This window comes from Mirounga leonina, unplaced genomic scaffold (assembly GCF_011800145.1).
Source record: "Mirounga leonina isolate KUSES-001 unplaced genomic scaffold, KU_Mleo_1.0 Mir_175, whole genome shotgun sequence".
In the NCBI taxonomy this organism is placed as follows: Eukaryota; Metazoa; Chordata; class Mammalia; order Carnivora; family Phocidae; genus Mirounga; species Mirounga leonina.
In genome coordinates, this window is record NW_023270453.1 from 5,878,683 (window position 1) to 5,898,208 (window position 19,526).

The 19,526-nt window shown below is 42.7% G+C and overlaps 1 protein-coding gene across 4 annotated transcripts in view; it reads left to right on the forward strand.

Annotated features, from left to right (window-relative positions):
* RSU1 (Ras suppressor protein 1) overlaps positions 1 to 19,526 on the forward strand; it is a 246,163-nt gene that overhangs the window by 23,373 nt on the left and 203,264 nt on the right. For 3 of the 4 annotated variants that reach the window (XM_035021558.1, XM_035021554.1, XM_035021557.1), the window contains one exon: positions 10,749 to 10,799. The exons of the other annotated variant lie outside the window; for it this stretch is intronic. In XM_035021558.1, the coding sequence (XP_034877449.1) occupies positions 10,749 to 10,799 (51 nt within the window). The remainder of the gene's footprint in view (positions 1 to 10,748; positions 10,800 to 19,526) is intronic. 4 annotated transcript variants of the gene reach the window in all.

A 19,526-nucleotide genomic window follows, 5' to 3' on the forward strand; every position in this document is an offset into this window, starting at 1 on the left:
TCAAACTGCTGCTTCTTTGATGGATCTTAGAGCGAGTGAATCTGTGTGTGGCTTCTTTAGGAACTGAGTCTTGGTTTCCTGCAGCCCTAGAGAGCTCTCCCTGAGTTAAGCACTCCTGATTTACAAAGCCAGACATTGTGGGGACTTGTCTTCCCAGTGTAGATGCCCCGGGAGGGGCTGCCTGATGTGGGTCTTGAACTTCTCACTTCTCAGGGAGGACCTCTCTCTGATAACCCTCCCACCTGTGGGTCGCTGTGCCAGGGGTGTGGGTCCCAACCAGACCGAGTCCCTGCCTCTCCCTTCTTGATGTGGCTTTTTCCTTATGGCTTTAGCTGTGGAATGGCTGTTCTCATAGTCTTCATGTCATTCTCAGAGAGAGTTGCTCTGTGTGTGTTGGAGAAATGTCAGTGGAAGCAGAGAACCACTGCCCCACCAGAGAAATGAGGAATCAGAGAGAAATATCTACCATTGGACCCTAGGAAGGAAAAAAAAAACAAACTTCTGCCCTACCTGTTTACCTGCAGGGATACATGAAAGTTGAGAATGTATCATCTTGTCTGAATTGGAAAGCATGCACATTGATACTGTCCAGGTCTTCATTTAAAAAAAAAATTATTTAAATTCCAGTTAGTTAACATACAGTGTAATATTAGTGTCAGGTGTACAATGTAGTGATTCAACACTTCAGTGTAACACTCAGTGCTCATTACGACAAGTGCCCTCCTTAACCTCCTTCGCCTGTTTCATCCATCCTCCCACCCACCTCCCCTCTGCTAACCATCTATAGTTAAGAGTCTGTTTCTTCATTGGCCTCTCTCTCTTTTTTCCCCCTTTGCTTGTTTGTTTTGTTTCTTAAATTACACATACAAGTGAGATCATACGGTATTTGTCTTTGTCTGGCTTTTTTTTGCTTAGCATCATGCTCTATGGATCCATCCATGTCTTTGCAAAAGGCAAGATATCATTCTTTTTTATGGCTGAGTAATATTCCATTGCATATATATATACACACACACACACATACACACCACATTTTCTTTATTCATTCATCAGTTGATGGACATTTGGTCTGTTTCTGTAATTCAGCTACTGTAGATGTTGCTGCTCTAATCATTGGGGTACATGTATCCATTTGAATTAGTATTTGTTTGTATTCTTTGGGTAAATACCTAGTAGTGCAATTCCTGGATCACAGGGTAGATCTGTTTTTAACTTTTTGAGGAACCTCCATACTGTTCTCCACAGCGGCTGCACCAGTTTGCATTCCCACCAACAGTGCACGATGCTTCCTTTTTTTCCACATCCTTGCCAACACCTGTTCTTTTTTGTGTTGTTGATTTTAGCCATTCTTCATTTTGGTAAAAAATGAACCTATGGATTAAGCCTCTTATTTATCTTTTGGATGTCTGGAAATGTTGTACAGTTGGCTGTTTGTTGACATGTTTGCTTTATTTGGCCAATAAAAACCAGAGCGAGAATTGATCAGGTTTTAGTCTGGAAACAAACTTTTTTTTAAAAATTTTATTTTATATTTTTTATTTATTAACATATAATGTATTATTTGTTTCAGAGGTGCAGGTCTGTGATTCGTCAGTCTTACACAATTCACAGTGCTCACCATAACACATACCCTCCCCAGTGTCCATCACCCACCCCACCCATCCCTCCCACCCCTCTCCCCTCCAGCAACCCTCAGTTTGTTTCCTGAGATTAAGGGTCTCTTATGGTTTGTGTCCCTCTCTGGTTTCATCTTGTTTCATTTTTCCCTCCCTTCCCCTATGATCCTCTGTCTTGTTTCTCAAATTCTTCATGTGAGTGAGATCATGTGATAATTGTCTTTCTCATTGACTTATTTCGCTTAGCATAATGCCCTCTAGTTCCATCTACGTCATTGCAAATGGCAAGATTTCATTTTTTTGATGGCTGCATAATATTCCATTGTGTGTGTGTGTGTGTGTGTATGTATATATATATATATACACACACACCACATCTTCTTTATCCATTCATCTGTTGATGGACATCTAGGCTCTTTCCATAGTTTGGCTATTGTGGATACAACTTTTAAAGGGTTGTCTGTGCTGACTGGCTCTGAAACCATGGCAAGGTTGCTTAACCTCCCTGTGCCCCATTTTTCTGATCTAGAATTGGGAGGGGGGTGGTGGATAATTGTACTGCCAGGAAGGGTCACTGTGAGGAGTAGATGAGGTGGTAAAGTTCTGGTATAGTGCCAGCCACATCTTAAGCATTTGGCAAACAATAAGTTTTTGTTGTTATTCCCTTATTTTAACAGTTTTGATTCTAGTGAGTGGCTATAAAGTGCCCCGCGTAGCACATTGACACAGTAGGCATTACATAAATACTGGTTCATTCTTACCTTTTCTCTATTGTTTCACAGAATCAAATAATTTAATTCAGCCTTTCATTTTCAAGATGAGAAATTGTGTGCTCTAGAGAATTCGAGTGATTTTCTCAGGATCTCATGGGATTGGGATCTGGATCTCAAACTGCTTGAATCTGGGTATTCTTTGCTTTGAGTCACTTTACATAACTGTCATATTTTATTCAAGATAGAATGGAGTTTTCCATACTTTTTATTACAATTGGAATATCTACCATCTTGAAAAGCGTGCCCCGTCCAGGGGTGGATGTGGAAAGAAGCAGCTCAAGCTGGAATCTGGAAAACTCCATTGTAGTTGCAGTTCTGATTCTGGTGGTCTTTGTAACTTGAGAACAACCACTTCACTACTCTGGGCCACAGTTTCCTTATCTATAAAGTGAGGGGCTTACGCGTTTTGATTTCTAGGATTCTATAACTGATATCTAAAAATACACTTTTTTGTGTTCCACAAATAACATAGTTTATGCTAGAATAATTAATACAAATAAGCAAAACAAAGGAAGATAGGTAGGTAGGTGGATACAGAATAAAACTGAGTCTGGACCTTGAAGATGTGACTAAGCCTGAAAAAACTTTCAAGCATTTCCCTTTTCATGGGAGTTTCATATCACCTCCTCTCCTTTATGGCACTTATATTCCGTAAGGTATCAGAGTATTTTACTGCATCCCCTTATTATTACAGGGTAATCTCGTTGAGGGCAGTGACTGTCTCACTCCTATTCTATCCCTGTCACAATGCCTACGTTCGGTCTTGTGAAACAGACCTAACTGACGAAGCATTTGGTAATACCATCCTGCTTACACCTCTGGAGCAATTAATGAATGTGGGGCTTGCTGCATTTTTCTCTCTGATTCTCCTGGGCATCTTCAGAAATATAATTTTTCTTTGTCTTTTTTCCTGAGGGAGAGACTCTGAAGTGATGTGTTTGAACAGGAATGATGTGGGCTCCACGTTTTTAATAACACAGTGGCTTGGGTCTGGTATCTTTGGACTTAACATCCCGGTGAGCACAAAGCACCTAGTCAGTGACCAGCTCATCGGGCTTCTCAGCACACGTGACTTCTCTGCTCTTATTTATGTATCCAAAGAGGTATCCCATTTTTTTTTTCCAGCCATCACATATATTAAATTGCTTTCTGTTGAATGAAAGAGCAGTTGATTATGGTTGTTAGACCCTTTATCTGCAAATAGTATAATTCGGTCAAATAACTGATTTCAAAAACTTGCTACTACAGAATTTTCAACTCACTGCAATAATTAATGGTGAAGTAAAGGAAAGTTTTCGTATCATGGTGATTTTTTAAAAGTTTTAAGTTATGAACAGTATTCAAAAGAAAAATGTTTTTATGATTCTGGGTGTGTTGATGAATATGATATTTGTATTATATCTTGGTATCGAACATTTTATTTTCTGTCTTCACTTTGATATATTGGCAAAAGCTGCATATTTAAGAAGATCTGGATCTGTGTCTTACTACCAAGGGTGAAATAATTTCAGCCATGTGACACAGACAAGCATTTTAATCATGCATCATGGAGACGCAGAACCCAAATTGGTCAGCATTGCTTTCAGATGCTGACGTCTGGCTGGCTTCCACATTCCTATGGAGTCTCCAAATCACGGTTATTTAGGGCTGTAGCTGTGCTAGCCTCCTGGGGAGCCAGGGTAGAAAAACCATTTGAACCATCCTATATTTCAAATTCAAATCAATTCCTCTTTCTGGCCTGTAACTGAATTAGTAGAGGATACTATTTGTGATGGAATCTGTGGTTGCCCAGAATTTGAATCATGCCCCTGGAGTTGCCAAACCAGGCAGCGCTCTTTGAACATCCAGAAGTATGGTGGTTCTTCTAACATGACAATCTTTGCTACCACAACCTTTGCTATCCGAAGGGGGTAAAGCATTTGCCTTTTGCTGATAGCGATGTCTCTCTGCTTCCATTTGGGGCTCCATCTGTGAGATGGACTGGAAGTTACAGTCCAGTTTCTGTGACCACTTACAGAACCTTTCCTTTGGTGCTCAGACGAGGCCAGTTCTGACCGAAGGCAAGATCGCAGACACTTTCAAGTCCCACATCATGTGACGTGTTTTCAGGCCTCATTCCCCTTGGTTCCCTCTGGCTGTGTTTTTCCCCTCTGGATGGAAATGTCATTCTGCAAAGCTAGAACTTTTTTTTTTTTTTAACCTTCTCTGAATTGCTACCAGAGGAGTCATTTGCTTTCTCTTTTGCCAAATAGGAGATGATATAGACAATTTCCAGTGTGCCCCATCATTGTGATATGTTAGGTTATTTTGAAAACAAGTCTATAATGTCATCTTAGGGTGCTGTGGATCTCATCATGCATTTTTTTTTCTTTTCTTATGCTGCCCACTTTATGCCAAAAAGAAGGAAAAAGCCAAGCTGATTTTAAATAATATCTGCTTCCATGTGTTATCTGGAAATTATGATTCTTTTCGTAGGAATATTTAGTTCTTTGAGTTTTCTGGATTTATTCCATTAAAATACTGGCTGCCCCCTACAGTCCTGTTCTTTGGTGTGTTTTCCATCTGTTTGCTCAGGGAAGCCTGGGATTGTTTCCATAACCTCCTGTTTCCATGTCCTGCAAGTCCAGTGACCATGGGTGGCGTGCCCTCTGCCCTAAGGCATTTTTGGATGTGTCATCCCATAATAAGTAACATTTCCTGAACTACCCACTGTCCTTTCTGATAGACTGCTCTTGTGTCCACGTTCCTTTCATCCCTTACGTTTGAGCATTTTGGTCCATGTTCTCTGTTTCCTAAATTGAGTGAGTATTTAGTTTTCATCCAAACCAGGATGGTTTTGAGGACAGTCCGCATAATCCAAGACTTTCCCCAGGCTCCCCAGGATGTACAGTAGATATTCCTTCTTAGAGAATTTCCAAGATAGAGCCTGTTGGCATTCTGAGTGGGGTGAGTGCCTGCATGAGTCTTTGATTATGTTTCTTGTGAAATTATTAAACCGGCCAGTTCCTTTCTGAGCATTTTCCTGCTGATTCCCTTTTTGGCTGGAGAACAAACAGTCATAAATCCTGTGTTACGGTGCCAGCAACCTCACCCTGTCCCCCCTTCCCTTACAAACACCTCCTTTCCAACAATGTGGTTTCCCACTGTTCATTTTGGCCTGAGACCGTGTTCACCCAAAGACCAGTTCTAAAGGCTGGAGGCAGAACGATAGCCAAGGCACTGTAACCTTTAACTGTGTATGTCAACACACTTCTTAGTTATTTGGTTGATTTCTGAAATGTATTCTCTTTTGAAAATGCCTACGCAAAGCCTAGTTTAATATTGCTTGAGGAATTTTAATAACAGTTTGTTCTCACTGTTCTGGTGCTGCTCATTCCTGACAGTTTCTGGTGCTGCTCATTCTTGAAAGCATGTTATTCACACCGTGGAAGATCTCCCAGTGTGTGATTAAGGTTTGCAAGGCAGGTCAGTGGGTACAGCCTGCTTCCATTTTCCCAACACGTTTGACCATGGCAGCTTTTGTGCTTTTAAATAATCCATCCTATTTTGGTAGACACTTTCTCCCTTCTTTTTTAACAGCACGGTTTCCATACAAGACTCACAATGAACTCACCATTGCCAAGTGGAGGGGAGTGGTGGGTTGTATAAATACGTGTGTTGCAACTCAGCCTTTGCCTGTTACCAGGCTTTGTGATAGAGTCTGTGATCTTGATTCTGTCCAACTTAACTGCCCTCCCCGCAGACCTAGCCTGGAGTCCTTTGTTGCCCTAAATATTTTCTCAAAGATCTTTTATGAACTTTTTCTTTACTGCTCTAATTTCTTCTCCCTCTTACGTCGTTTAACATGTAGCTCCGTAACGATAGTGAGGAAGACCAATGCATTCTCGTGGTGTTATCAGGTGAGGCAACAACACAGAAAAAGAACTTTGAAACTTGGTCACTTTCTCTCCTGCCGGATGCTTGTCGAAGGGACACAAGGAAATGGTGGGAGAGAACCAGCCTTCCCTAATTAAATCTTTCATTGTGAATGGTAGCTGGGAGAAAGAACAAAAAAATTTTTTTCTAATGAGTTGTGATATTTTAGGAAAACTTAAGACAGAGATGGGAGGATTGTTCATTTTCTTTTGTGATCAGGATTGATTTCTATGACACTCGGAGGGAGTGGTGGGCTAGTGTGTTAGGCTGCTAGTTGTCTGCCACTTTCAGTTTGCCCCATTTTGGTTGGTAGTAAAACCCCTACTTTTTAGTAGGCACGGGGTCACCTAGAATATAGACTCCATTTCCCTGCCTCCCTTGCAAAGCAAGGCCTCACTGGATTATAAAATGGTGATTAATCGATTGCAAGTGGAATTGCCATGTGCACCTTCTTGGAAGCCTTCTTTTTTTGTCTTCCTGAAGGGAGTGCAGATACGATGGCGAAGCTCAGGCAGCCGTCTTGAAGCATGAGGTGGGAGCCACGTGTTGGGATGGTTGAGCAGCAAGGTACTGGGAACCTCTGGATTGCCTGTGTGTAAGTGAGAGACAGACCCCCATTGTGCGCACCCCTGTTAATTTGTGGCTTGTTCTCACATGATGGTGACTGTACATCTTAACTGGTACATCTGTGAATCTTTTTCATCTGGTGTGGTAGGACGGTAGCTCTTTGAGATATTTTTTCCCCCATCTCAGACTGTCTGCTTCAGAGATAGAGGAACACTTAATTGGTGGACAAGGAATCTTAACTCTTACAAATAAAAACATGCAAGATCTTCTGCAGTGTTTAAAATCTTAAGCATCGTGTGAGAAGCTGCTGTTGTGACTGTTGAAAACCAGGAAAATGCTCTTCTCCTTCCCCATTGCTTTGCGTTTCCCCTTTCCCGATAGTTCAGTCCTAAGGCCAGTGGGTGGGACAGAAAGAGAGGTGGTCAGGGTCGGGAGCACTGGTGACCTAGAGCTGGGGGTGGGGACCCGAGTGGGGTGAGTTGAGCATCTGTGCAGGTGTGGGAGCCTGGCCTGCGAGGTCCCAGCCCCAGCAGGACAAGGAGGGTGTCGCTGTGGAGGGGCAGGTGGGCAGGGGAGTCTGAGCAGAGCGTGAAGGTATCCCGGCAGGAGGGAGGGGTTGTGGGGGAGATTGGTTACTGAATTGAATTTGAAGTTGGAGAGGTTGAAAGGACTCCAGTTCCACAGACCCCACCCACTTATGGAGTTATTAAAGGCACAGGATCTGGCTTAGCAGGCCTAAGGAAGCCTGGGTAAGCCCCCGGGGCATCATAGGCTCTGTGGGGCTGCTCCCCAGAGTCGTTTCTTCCTTGCTCAGGACATGTTTGCTGTCCACATGATGAGCCACCAAGATGTGTGTGAGGAATGTGAGTTTCAAATAGCCTGGCCAGAAGTGTCCAGCATTGTCTTTCATGCTCGACTGGTCCTGTGCCCCATAGCCAGGTGTAAGCCATCAGTCTACACATCCCTAAACAGTGTAAACAAGCTGGCCGTGGGGGTTTCCTGGGTGTCTTCAACTTTAAGCTGAACATCACACGTTGCTAGCCAGCCTCCTCATCTTGATCTTGACCAAGAATCTGTACCAAACTTCCAGGGGCCCCTGCAAATAAGCGTAGAGCTGTCTCGGTCTAGCTGTAAGAGAACTCTCTTCCGTGCAGCTATATATAGGGTTATTGATTACATAGTAAGTAGGTTAGAGGTAACGGAAGCGAGAGTTCTGTTAGAGATGGGAATCACAAATACAGAGGGAAGAAACTGGAATGAACTGTGTCATGTTGTATTGGAGCTGGAGAAATTGTCGTGAAGCCAGGGTTTTCAATAATATAGTGAAATCAGTAGAGAGAGAGAGAGAGAGAGAGAGAGAGAGAGAGTGTGTGTGTGTGTGTGTGTGTGTGTGTGTGTGTATTCTCAAGCTCTGTCCACTGAGAGGAGCTGAGAATACTGAGCCCCAAATAGCAATGAGCACATCTGGTGCCCAGATTTTGTCTTATAAATACCAGTTTCCACAAAAAGGAACCAGAGCTCATTAGAGAAATGGTGATTTCGGGGCTATGGCTGAAAAAGGACAAGATGAGCCTGAATATCTTGTCCCAGGAAGTGGCAAAGTGCTCAGGGAGCAGTGGGGACCATCAGAAGGCTCAGGGCCGGCTTGGACCGCCAGATCGGGCAGTTGGAACACCAACATAAGTAAGAACGATAGATAATAATCCACTGACTGAAATAGGAAACCACAAGGCCATCCAGATACAAAGAAATAAATTGCAATTTCTCAGCAGCCACAGTCTTGACATTTTGGACTGGATGGTCCTGAGGAGCTAAAACTATGCCCTGCCCGACTGTCCTTCCAGAAGCACCCGGACTGTTTCGTGCTCCAGAGATTCCCGCAGCGGAGCGAGCAGGCTGCCTCGTGCCCTGGAGGATGTGAGGCAGCATCCCAGGCCTCCTCCCCTCGGGGTGCCTCTGCCGCAGACCAGTGCCGGCTCATACAGACACAGTGTGGGAAACTTAGGTTTTCAGCGGCCGTGGTTGGTAGAATCAGAAACGTTGCCGGACATTGCCAGCGGTACCGTGAGGGTAAAGATTGCTGTGGTTGGGGATCGTGCACCACACGTGACGCCGGATATTTATAAAGTTCTGAAGTACCCTCCCGTCCTCAAACCCCGTTCTCTCCAAATGCTTATTAATTACAAAGGGGAAAAGAGTACATGTTCAGTGGAGAAGCCTGGCAGACGTCAGCAATCCAGGGAAGATGGTCAGCGACAGGACGAACTGAAGTTGTGCCCACCTGATAGGACACATCGAGGAGAACCCCACGTTTCCTTGACATTGCTGCCAAAGAGGCTTAACCTCAGTCTAACCGTGAACAAACAAATTGACGAATCTACATGGAGGTTGTAATATAGAATAATTTGGCCTGCAGGCAGGCTTCCCAGTTGCCACAGTCGTGAAAGGCAGGGAAAGAGAAGTGCGGACAAGAGATGATCTGAGAGACCCCCTAGCTGCACGCAGCTGGATTGTGAACCGGATTGTTTTTTTCTACAAGAAGTGATTGGGGCGTCGGGTGAAACTGGGGTGAGGGCTGAGGAGTAGGTGGTGATGACGTGTGATGGGAAATTCTTGGCTTGGGTGGCTGTGCTGGGGTTCTGTCGGAGGATGCCGTCCGAGGAATACTTTGACTTTATGGGGCATCAGGCCAGCCATGTGCTCTTGAAAGGTCGGGGCAGGAAAACAGGTACCTGTACTGCATTTTGAATTTTCTATAACTTTGCAATGGCTGAAAAAAAAAAAAAAAGAAACCTACTCAAAAGTTGTGGTCAAGGGTGATATTCTTGTTTTCTTCCCAACATGCTGGGATCCAACATGGAGACCCTTCTTGAGAAAAATTTTTGTCTTCTTACTTCTTAGGGAAAAAACTCTGAGGCATTAATATAATAATGTTCTTAGAGAAAGAATATTGGAAAAATGTCTAAATCTGTTTAATATATAAAATATGTATTTAATAGAGGGAAGGGGTGGGGGATGGGTTAGCCTGTTGATGGGTATTAAGGAGGGCACGTTCTGCATGGAGCACTGGGTGTTATATGCAAACAATGAATCATGGAACACTACATCAAAAACTAATGATGTACTGTATGGGGATTAACATAACAATAATAAAAAAATATGTATTTAAAACTTACTGTTTAAAACATATGCTGATCATCCCGCGAAGTTTTAGAGCCCAAAATGGAAGGCAGGTCGCTTTTTTCTTGGATTTTTTTTTCTTTCTTGTGGATCTGTATTGTCTTTCTTTATAAAGTTGGACAAACCATCTTTTAAGCAAGTCTCATCTTGTTCCGTTTAAACCTCCATGAGATTGTTGGGAACTGGTGAGCAATCTGCGGGTGCTTTGAAACATCAACCAAAATAATTTGAGGGGAAAGTTTTTTCCTATTCATCACTCGGTAGCGTGTAGAAGAATTTCTGGGTGGCCAGTGGGCACAGGTGAAGTGACATGCTCCCTGTTTACTGGGACATGATCTTTCCGTCTTCCTATGATGTTCCCTTTGGGACAGGTGAGGCGCTGTGCCTCTCCACGCTCGTTCCTGAGACGGATCGTTCAGGCTAGGCCAGTGGTGCGGGTCTCAGCGCAAAGCTAACTGGCCCTTGTAATGTTTGATCCTGTGACATTAATCCCATTAGCTCTAACCTGCTGTGCTAATTGTATAACTTTTCTTAATTTGGCATAACATTTAACAGACAGTGTTACATGAAACCTTGCTTCTTTTTTTAGGGCAGTAACACTTCAACCTGTGAAGATAATTTAATGCTTTACCTTGTAGGAGTGTGGGGATAATTTGGGTACATTTACTGACTGTGATTTTTTTTTTTTCTTTTGCAGTCTCTTTAGCCCACATCACTCAGCTGGTCCTCAGCCACAACAAGCTAACAAGTGAGTTAACTTTACCATTGGTTACACAGTTTCTGACTTGTAGGTAATATTGTGATACTGCTGATTCTTTTGTTTCCTTTAAAGATTCTAATGACAGGTGTTATTTGGGGAAACCTAAAATCTTTTTTGGTGTCCGTGCGATACACGAGCATCTTCTCCTGTATTTTGTACTTCGCTCTGTTTTTTTTTTTTTTTTTACTTTGCATGTTTTGAGGATTCTTTCCTCACATGTGTAAACTGAAGGAAGAACATCATGACGTTGCTTCTCAGGAAATGGTTCCTTTCAGGGCTACTAAGTGTTCCAGTGACCTCAACTGCCAGGCGATTCACAAGTGTTTCATGGAAAAATAAAAACTTGTTAAAAAATATTAGAGTTGGGGCGCCTGGGTGGCTCAGTCGTTAAGCGTCTGCCTTCGGCTCAGGTCATGATCCCAGGGTCCTGGGATCGAGCCCCGCATCGGCTCCCTGCTTGGCGGGAAGCCTGCTTCTCCCTCTCCTGCTCCGCCTGCTTGTGTTCCCTCTCTCGCTGTCTCTCTCTCTCTGTCAAATAAATAAATAAAATCTTAAAAAAATATATTAGAGTAAGAGTTCTTGGCTTTCTCTGTACTTCCCCCAAAAGGAGAATATTTAACTGTTGCTCTATTTCTCAGATGGGGGGAACCCCCCACAAAATATGGAAGTTATGTAAGTTGGCATCTGCATTTTTCACATTTTTGAGTCTGGTTCCCAAGAAGAATTCTCTGGAGCCTGGATTGTGTCATGGCATGGTTAACATACAGGAGAACTGATAGTTGTTTTTATGAAAATATCTCATGTGAATGATAATACGCCATCTTATCCCTAGAGCTATGACTTTAAAGATTTTAATGACAGGGACCAACTCTCCTTTCTCATTCCTAATTGACTGTCACTTCTTTGTGCGTGCCATATTTCCTGCAGACTTGAATGATTTTCTAATCATGTGGCAAGAATTTGTTAGGGCGCTTTCTGAGTCCCGTGAAATTGAGCTGAATGTCATGTTGAGGGATTTGTCACGTGAATTTATGTGTGTATGTGCATTATGTACAGCTCGAGGCTATGTCACCAAGCTGTTGATTGTTGAGAACTAAGAGGGCAGTTAGGGCCCTTTGTGTGTGGGGAAACAGGCAGATTTAGTTCATTTTTAACTAAAAGCACATATTTGTAAGGCCAAGGCAGAGTGACACGATCGTCACATATGAGTAACGGTGGTCACAGAAGCTGAAAGTGAGGGCTCTACGTCACATGTGATCATTTTTGTAACCAGTAATATGCTGCCAGTTTCATGGTTTTCATAACAAAGGATCGTCTTGTCCACTGAGACCATAATCCCAGTTTAGAGGGGATTTGCAGTTTGTCTTGAAAGGTGGACAGCATGATCGCTGAATTCCCTGAAGCTGTTGCACAGTTCATAAAAATATTTAATTACCAAGCTTCCCGTGGTTAGATTTGCATCATCAGCAGAGTGAAAAAAGTGTACATTTAAACAAGAAGCAAAACACGCTCCATTCGTATTACATCACTAATTGATCTGTTCTTTAAAACAAAAAACCAAACCAAAACAAAAAAAACCTTTCAGATTTTTCAGTCATTGTTTATTTCTTTTCACATGTCCACAAAGATAGAAATTTCAGGGATCAGTGGATCAGTTTCTTTCTCCAGGCATATAATACGAGATTAATTTAGAGAGGCATAAAAACGAAGTTAAATTGTGTCTGCTATTAAAGAGGTTGGCTGTGAATGGATTCAAACTTCAAATTTCTTCCTTTCCTGTTTTTTTTCTTTCTTTCTTTTTTTTTTTTCCTTTTTCTATTTGAGACATTCTTGACCTAATCCAGTAAACTCTAATTAATCGTCTTGGTAAATTCTGTTTCAAGCCATTGTGAGTCGTGTCAGTGACACTCGATCTGTTCCACTAAGGTCAAATTAGCATCTTCTACTATTTTTCTGGCATTTAAATGAATGACTTCGCTATGGTTTTTCAAGTATTTATAGTAAATATGTCCATTTGATGGAAATATAAATATGCATTAAATGCAAGTGGCTGAGCACACCCTCCTGTCACTTTGTATGGTAATCAGTGTCTTTCACTTTCTGTGGTTTTTAATAGGGCCTGGCTGACAATGCTTCATTAAAACCAGTGGCACTTAGAAGTGAAACCCCTCAGCCCTGCTTTTGTCTTGCAGAAAGTGCTTGTGTTTTTCTCTTAGTCTGCCAATTACACTGTCGTTTGACATTCCCACTTGTGTGCTCATGGAATGAATGGCTAGCCGGCTCAGACTGGGACTTGATTTGGGGTCACCGCGGGACTCCACACACTGGAGTCAATATCAGCAGGGCCATCAGGACCGTGGGGCAATGAGTGGGCTTCCTTTCCCTGCTGGTGGTTTTGACGTGGACAGGTGCTCTCGGCGTAGTACCAGGGAGACCACAGGAAGCCAGAAGTGGGCAGATGATCCTTCAATTCCCCAAGATTCTGCCAACAGAAATCCTTAAAGCTTTCTGTATTTGAGTTCATAAACAATACTCCCAAATTGTCAAGCCAGTCACTATTAGGGGTTCATCATTCTATAGCAGCACTATTTACATTTAAACCAGGGGGGATTGGGGCAGTGTGGATGGGTTTTGGTAGAGTCGGGGGGGGGGCGGGGGGGGGGCCAGGGGTGCGGGGAGGGGGGCATTGCTCGGCCTGGAACAACTTCCCTAGGGGCATGCGTCTCCCTGATGTATTTAGGCGGAAGGCAGAGCAGTGAGCGAATCTTTTCCTTCTTCCCTTCTGCTCTGACGGGGCAGGTGCTGGCGGACAACCGAGCAGAGGTGCTTTCTGGCCCAGGAGGGAATGGTTTCAGAGTAAAGATGAGGTTCTTCCACCGGGCTGTCCTGTCTGAAACAGCATTCGCCCCGTAATAACCGCATGCATCTGGTGGAAGGTGCGCTTTGCCTGGCTTGAAGAACCTGCCCCATCTGCACCCCCACCCCCCAGCCAGCTTTTCCTCCCCGCTTGCTTCCGACAGATTGGTCAGGCTCTCCTCATGCCCAGCCCGCTTCTGCACCCGTGCTCCCTTGCCTCCTCCCTTCCACCCGTGCGGCCTCACCCCTCCTCCTCTGCTTGAGGCTCCCCTGGCCGTCCTGGCCAGTGGGCAGTCTTTCTTCCCCAAACTCCTATTGTTCATAGACCCTTAACACCAGTGCAGAAGCATGTGCTTGTCCTCCTACTGCTTTATGTTTACTCGCTCTCTCTAGGTAGATCTTAAGCTTTCTTGAAAGTGGGGACCATTTATTTATTTTTCTTTAACACCTATTACTGAGCACATAGTGGCTTCCCAGGAATTGTCTACAGAAAGCAGTAGATGGCAGGGAGGTCCTGGGAGGACACAGCTGGCCTGAGGTGAAGACATCTGTGTGGAAACTGGACTTTCGGGATTAACTGGTATAGGGACCTGAGTAGATGTGGCCGCCACACACTTCTGTTTCCTACTCATGGACTCACATCACACATGCTGGAGAATGTGAGTGCTCTAAAGAAGCATTTCCCAGTGTCCTGGGCATTGATGTCCACGTCGTGTTCCTCGTCATGGGGACCCTTTCATAGTGAGGAGTGATGTGCTGGGATGGCACCCCTCGGGTACAGCTCAGCATCCACAGGTGGGGATAGCTGGTGTCAGGATGACCCACGGATGCTCCTTCTGCGCGGCGACCCTGATGGGCTCGTCTGAGTGTCACGTCTCCATAAAGCCTCCTTTCATTCTTAGAGCTGTGACAGCTTCCGTGCCTGTTACTCTTCCACTTCAAGTTAGTTTTATATATTTAAGATCCCCAATTATTTACTGATTTCTTCATGCAATTAATTGCATTATAATTTCCTTGAGGTCAGGAGCCCTGGCTGAAGCTCTTTTGTATCCCGCACCTCCAAAAGTACCAAGAGCATGTTGAACATCACCTTGGCCCTCAGTTAATACAGGTTGATTAATGCACTGGCAGGTGATGAGTTGGGCTAAGTCAGAGCAGATGGAGATGACCTACCCAGGGGCTTGCTTGCTCTCAGTGTTTTGAAAGAAGGGAACATAGCAGTGATTTCAAAGACTGTTTTCCTATGTGTCTGCCCCCCTGCTCCAATGCTTGCCTTTGTGATTACTCTGCCATTTAAGCCAGTGTTTGCTGAGTCTTTTCAGTTGGGTAAGCTCATACCTGGTTTTTATGGTGGTTTGGGAGGGTTAGCTTTGTAAATGTTTTCCTGCTTGTTTTCAGTCTTACAGAATTTCATTTTGAGACCGTCATTTTAAGACTTGTCCACTAGAGGTCACTGTTGAGATACGTATTTTTTTCCCCCCGTGGGTCTTTTGGCTAAAAGATTAAAAAACCAAATTTGTGTCATCAGATTAAATTTTTTGCAAGCTATTCTGCTCTGCCCAATAGGGTATGTTGCTGTTGCTATTTACGTGGTGCAGTTTGCCATAATTAAGTTATATCCTCTATAAGGATATATATTTTCTCTTTTGCACCTATAATTATCATTCTGTCTCAAATACCATTTTTTAGTTTATTATGGCTACTTTCTCAAGTTAGAAAGTTTACTTTTTACACTGGAAGAATTTTATTGCCCTTTGTAGTATTTTGTATTGGGGATATGTAAGATTTTATTCCTGTGGAAGAAAGTTGAAAATATGTATGCGTATAACCAGATTTTAATTCAAAAATAACCATGTAAATCTCAGGGAAATGTGCATTTTGTGAGGACTTATATAGATTCTTCTACTAAATACCACTGTGAAGGGAAGGATGCTCTACCTTATGAAATGAATTACACTCTGAGTTGGTGCCAAAACAGTTTCTGGGCATAATTTTTTAATGTGAGGCTTTTCTTAATTTTAAAAACAATTTTATTTTTACAGCCAAACCCACATACAGATATTGTTAGCACCTTGAATATGACAGTCGTGTTTTTCATTTTGTGACCCATGCATTCTGAGGATTAAGCATTCATCATTTTGTGCAAAAAATATGAAGGATATTGTTTCGCTTTTTGTGAACGTTGTGCAGCCAGCTCTGTGTAAACCTTTCATAAGTCTGGGTCTCTGGGTGTAATTGTTCAGTTTTATACTTTAAACTTTGAACTGTCATATAAAACCTTTTTTTGAGGTTTTAGGAGTTTTGCCTGCAGTTTGAGGCCTTAATGTGACTGTATCTTGTCATTTAGTGCATCGGAAATGGCTAGTCAGACAGTAAACCTAAGTTTTATGGCGAAATGTGTTTTTTGTTTTTTTTAACAGACTATTTACCATTAGTTATAGCTTATGTATGAATTTGAAATTACAGTTAACAAATGCTAGGATTTTCTTTATTAGTGATTTCAATAATTTATCAAAGGTAATGTTCTAAATATATAGAAGTTAATATAATGTTTTAAAATTTTATGTAGATGTATATATATCAATAGGATATTTACCATAAACGTTACTATAAATGAATTAAGGAGCATGTTGCACATGAAAACATGACGTTCTCAAAATATGCAGATCCAATTATAATGAAGAAAATTAAACAGTTTTTTAAAAAGCATAATAAATTAAACCGCTTTCTACAGAGCTCATAGATTGTTGAGATGAATGAGAAAAATAAACTGTTCCAACTCATAAGAATGACCTTCACCGGTGTTCAACACCTTTCTGTTCTAAAGTCTCTAGTTCTTCCTTCATAGATTATTTGTCATGCCTTATGCAAAAGTTCCTGTGCATGGCTTGTATGAAATTAAACTGAGGGGAAATATGCAAAATAAATCGTCTGTGTGTCATGAATTTATCTTGTGACAATGTCAAAACAACTTGCTGTTTGCATTTTAAAAGAGTGTAAATGTATTTGTAATACAGAGGCTTTGATCAATAGCTTATTTTTTTAATTAGTGCACATTTATCAGTTTGTTACTATGCCACCATTTGAAAGATTGGATTTGAAAAACTATATACATAGTATTTTTGAGTCTGGGAGCTATTAATTAGTATCTATCAGATGATACCAGTGGTTAGGTTACCATAAAACAGTTTACCCACTGCTGGGAGTTTGTTGGTATTTTTGGTTTTAGTAAGTAAACCTGCTAGATCATCATGTGGAAGAATCTGTTGGCCCCACAGTCCAGAACCAGCAGTAGTCCAAGGCCAGTGGGTGAAGTTGGAGAAGCTGTCTCTTGATGGTATTGTGTCCTTAGCTCAGAGACTCTGGCCCCCTGATCCAGCACTACCAACCAAAATGTACCTGTTCTAGAACCTCTCTTCTTGGACTCTTGCTCTGTGCTAAGAGGAAGCTAGCTAAACTGTAGTGTATTAATTCTTCCACAGTATTTTGTATTTATTTCTTATTATTACTATTTTTATTTGGGGGGCACAGAGGGAGAGGGAGAGAGAGAATCTTAAGCAGACTCCACGCCCAGTGTGGAGCCCGATTCAGGGCTCCATCTGATAACCCTGAGATCATGACCTGAGCTGAAATGAAGAGTCGGAGGCTTAACTGACTATGCCATCCAGGCGCCCCCACGTTATATTTTTAAATGGAATGACTTTAGTTATGAGAATTTCAGAATGCTGGCAGGCTGTGGAGAAAATGGGGGCATTTTGAACCTGTCCCTTTCCAAATCATAACTAGCCCCTCTAGGGAAGCTGATCTTGAAAAGTGTTTGTTTTACTATTTACAATATAATTCTCAAACAGAATTGATTTAATAGCAAAAATGTGTACATAAATCGTCTGTTGACTGTTACTCCTAAATAACGTGTGGTGTGCGTGTGTATGTGTGTGTAGGTACGTGGGTGTTGTGGAGGAGGGCAGGAGAGGATATTCTTAAGAGGTGCAGTTCCTTGATACATACATTCTTTTGGAGAAGTTCTTAACATTTCCTAACTCACCGACCTTTTTTAATGGGGTGAAACTGTGTCAGTGATCCCTAGAAGAAGGCACATACGTTTTGTGGATCCTATAAAAACCATCCATGAATTCTTCAGGGGTGCATATAACTCAGATTTAGAAACCCTGGAGTAGGGGAAAGATAGCAGTATATTTGCGGTGTGGATAAACTGGTGCTATTTCTTAAGAGATGTTCGCTGGAAATTTGTACAAAACTGCAAAAGGGTGGCTTTCGATGCAATGTGAAATTCACCCTTGATAGCTTTTTAAAAATGTTCGCAAGCTCCACCTACTTTGGCTGCTGAAATTTACATTTCGTTAAATAAGAATTGTAATCTTGAGTGGAATGCGTATGTATTGTTAGCCTTGAATATAAAACTGCCCATTGTTTTACCAGCAAAAATGGGTTTATTTGGGAATAGCAGAAAATTGCAGGTTGGGACAAGCAAGCTGTGGCAAAACCACAGGCAAGCCCGGAGGACAAAGGAGAGGGGGAGCTCATTGGAGTAAACTGGGAGCTGGAAGTATGGTGGCTTTTCATTGGCTAAGTCCTGCCTGTCTCTGATTGGCTGGGCTGTTGCCAGGGTAAGGAGGTAAGGCTTTCTTCCTCCTGCAGGGATAGTAAGGTACCCCTGGGCGGGGTCCATCTCTTCCCGTTGGGTCCGCAGTTGACTACCAGTGGTAGAGCGTGAGAGCTCCCCCTGCTGGCTTCCCAAATCCGTTTGAGTGAGGTTTCCCTTTACTACTTTTCACCATATATGCATATTTCATTTTCCATAAAACCTAGGAGACTGTCTTTTTCCCATTTCAGTTTTTCTTCTGTTTGCCAGTCAGCCTAACAGGACAAAACATTGCGATTGACCTACCACTAGTTCACAAACTCATCTACCTCCTTTTCAGATGTTTTCAGTCTGAACCCTCTTGTCTGATTTTTTTGCTGTTCCTTTAGCCTTTTTTTCTCCTGTCCATAATACTCTTCTCTGATCACCTGATTCTTATCTGCAGTCCCTGCCCCTCTTCAAATCTTGCTCATCCTTCACAAAGTTGGGATGAGTTCTCCTCTTCTCCTGCAAAGCCTGCCTGTCCCACCACCTGCACTATGTGGAAAATAAAGTAAGGCTGTCCAGAGTTTATGAGACTCTGAAGGGCCAACCTTTCGTATATGATGACTTGAGTGTGAAAGGAAGGGCATTTATTGACTCCCTCCTCTGTATCTGGTAGAAGTAACAGTCCTGAAGTGGTCAAGTAACTAGAGCTGGAAGGTGGGGAACTTTTCATGGCGTCCAAGCTCACCATCGCCCAGCTGCCTTGCCAAGAATGTATGTATGAAGTTTACATATCCCACCCGCATAAACCTAGGAGCTCAGTGGAGGAGGCATGCCCGTGGCTCTTGACATGTTCAGATAGAAAAGCAGGGAGAATTCCAGAGGTTAAAAGGCAAAATTGTTAACATAGAGGGGGCATTCACAAAGCCCTGTGTGGATCCTGTGGATTTTTCTGGCCCTGGGCATTTACCCTTGCTCCCTTTCTTCCTCATGTAATTACCCCCGTCCTCAGCATTAAAATGCAAGATGAGGAAAGAAGAGAAGTAACCCAGTGTGGCCTCTTCCTGAGGTCATTCTTAATTATAGAAGATGTGAACTATTAACAAAGCATGGTGTGTGTGTGTGTGTGTGTGTGTGTGTGTGAATTTGACTTGTCTGCTGTCTCCTTCATGTTCATAATCAAGGATTGAGTGTATGTGTGTATAATACATTCTGATGATATTTAAGAGCCTGGAGAGCTCTTTCTAGGTTGTGAGCTTGCTTTCTGCAAT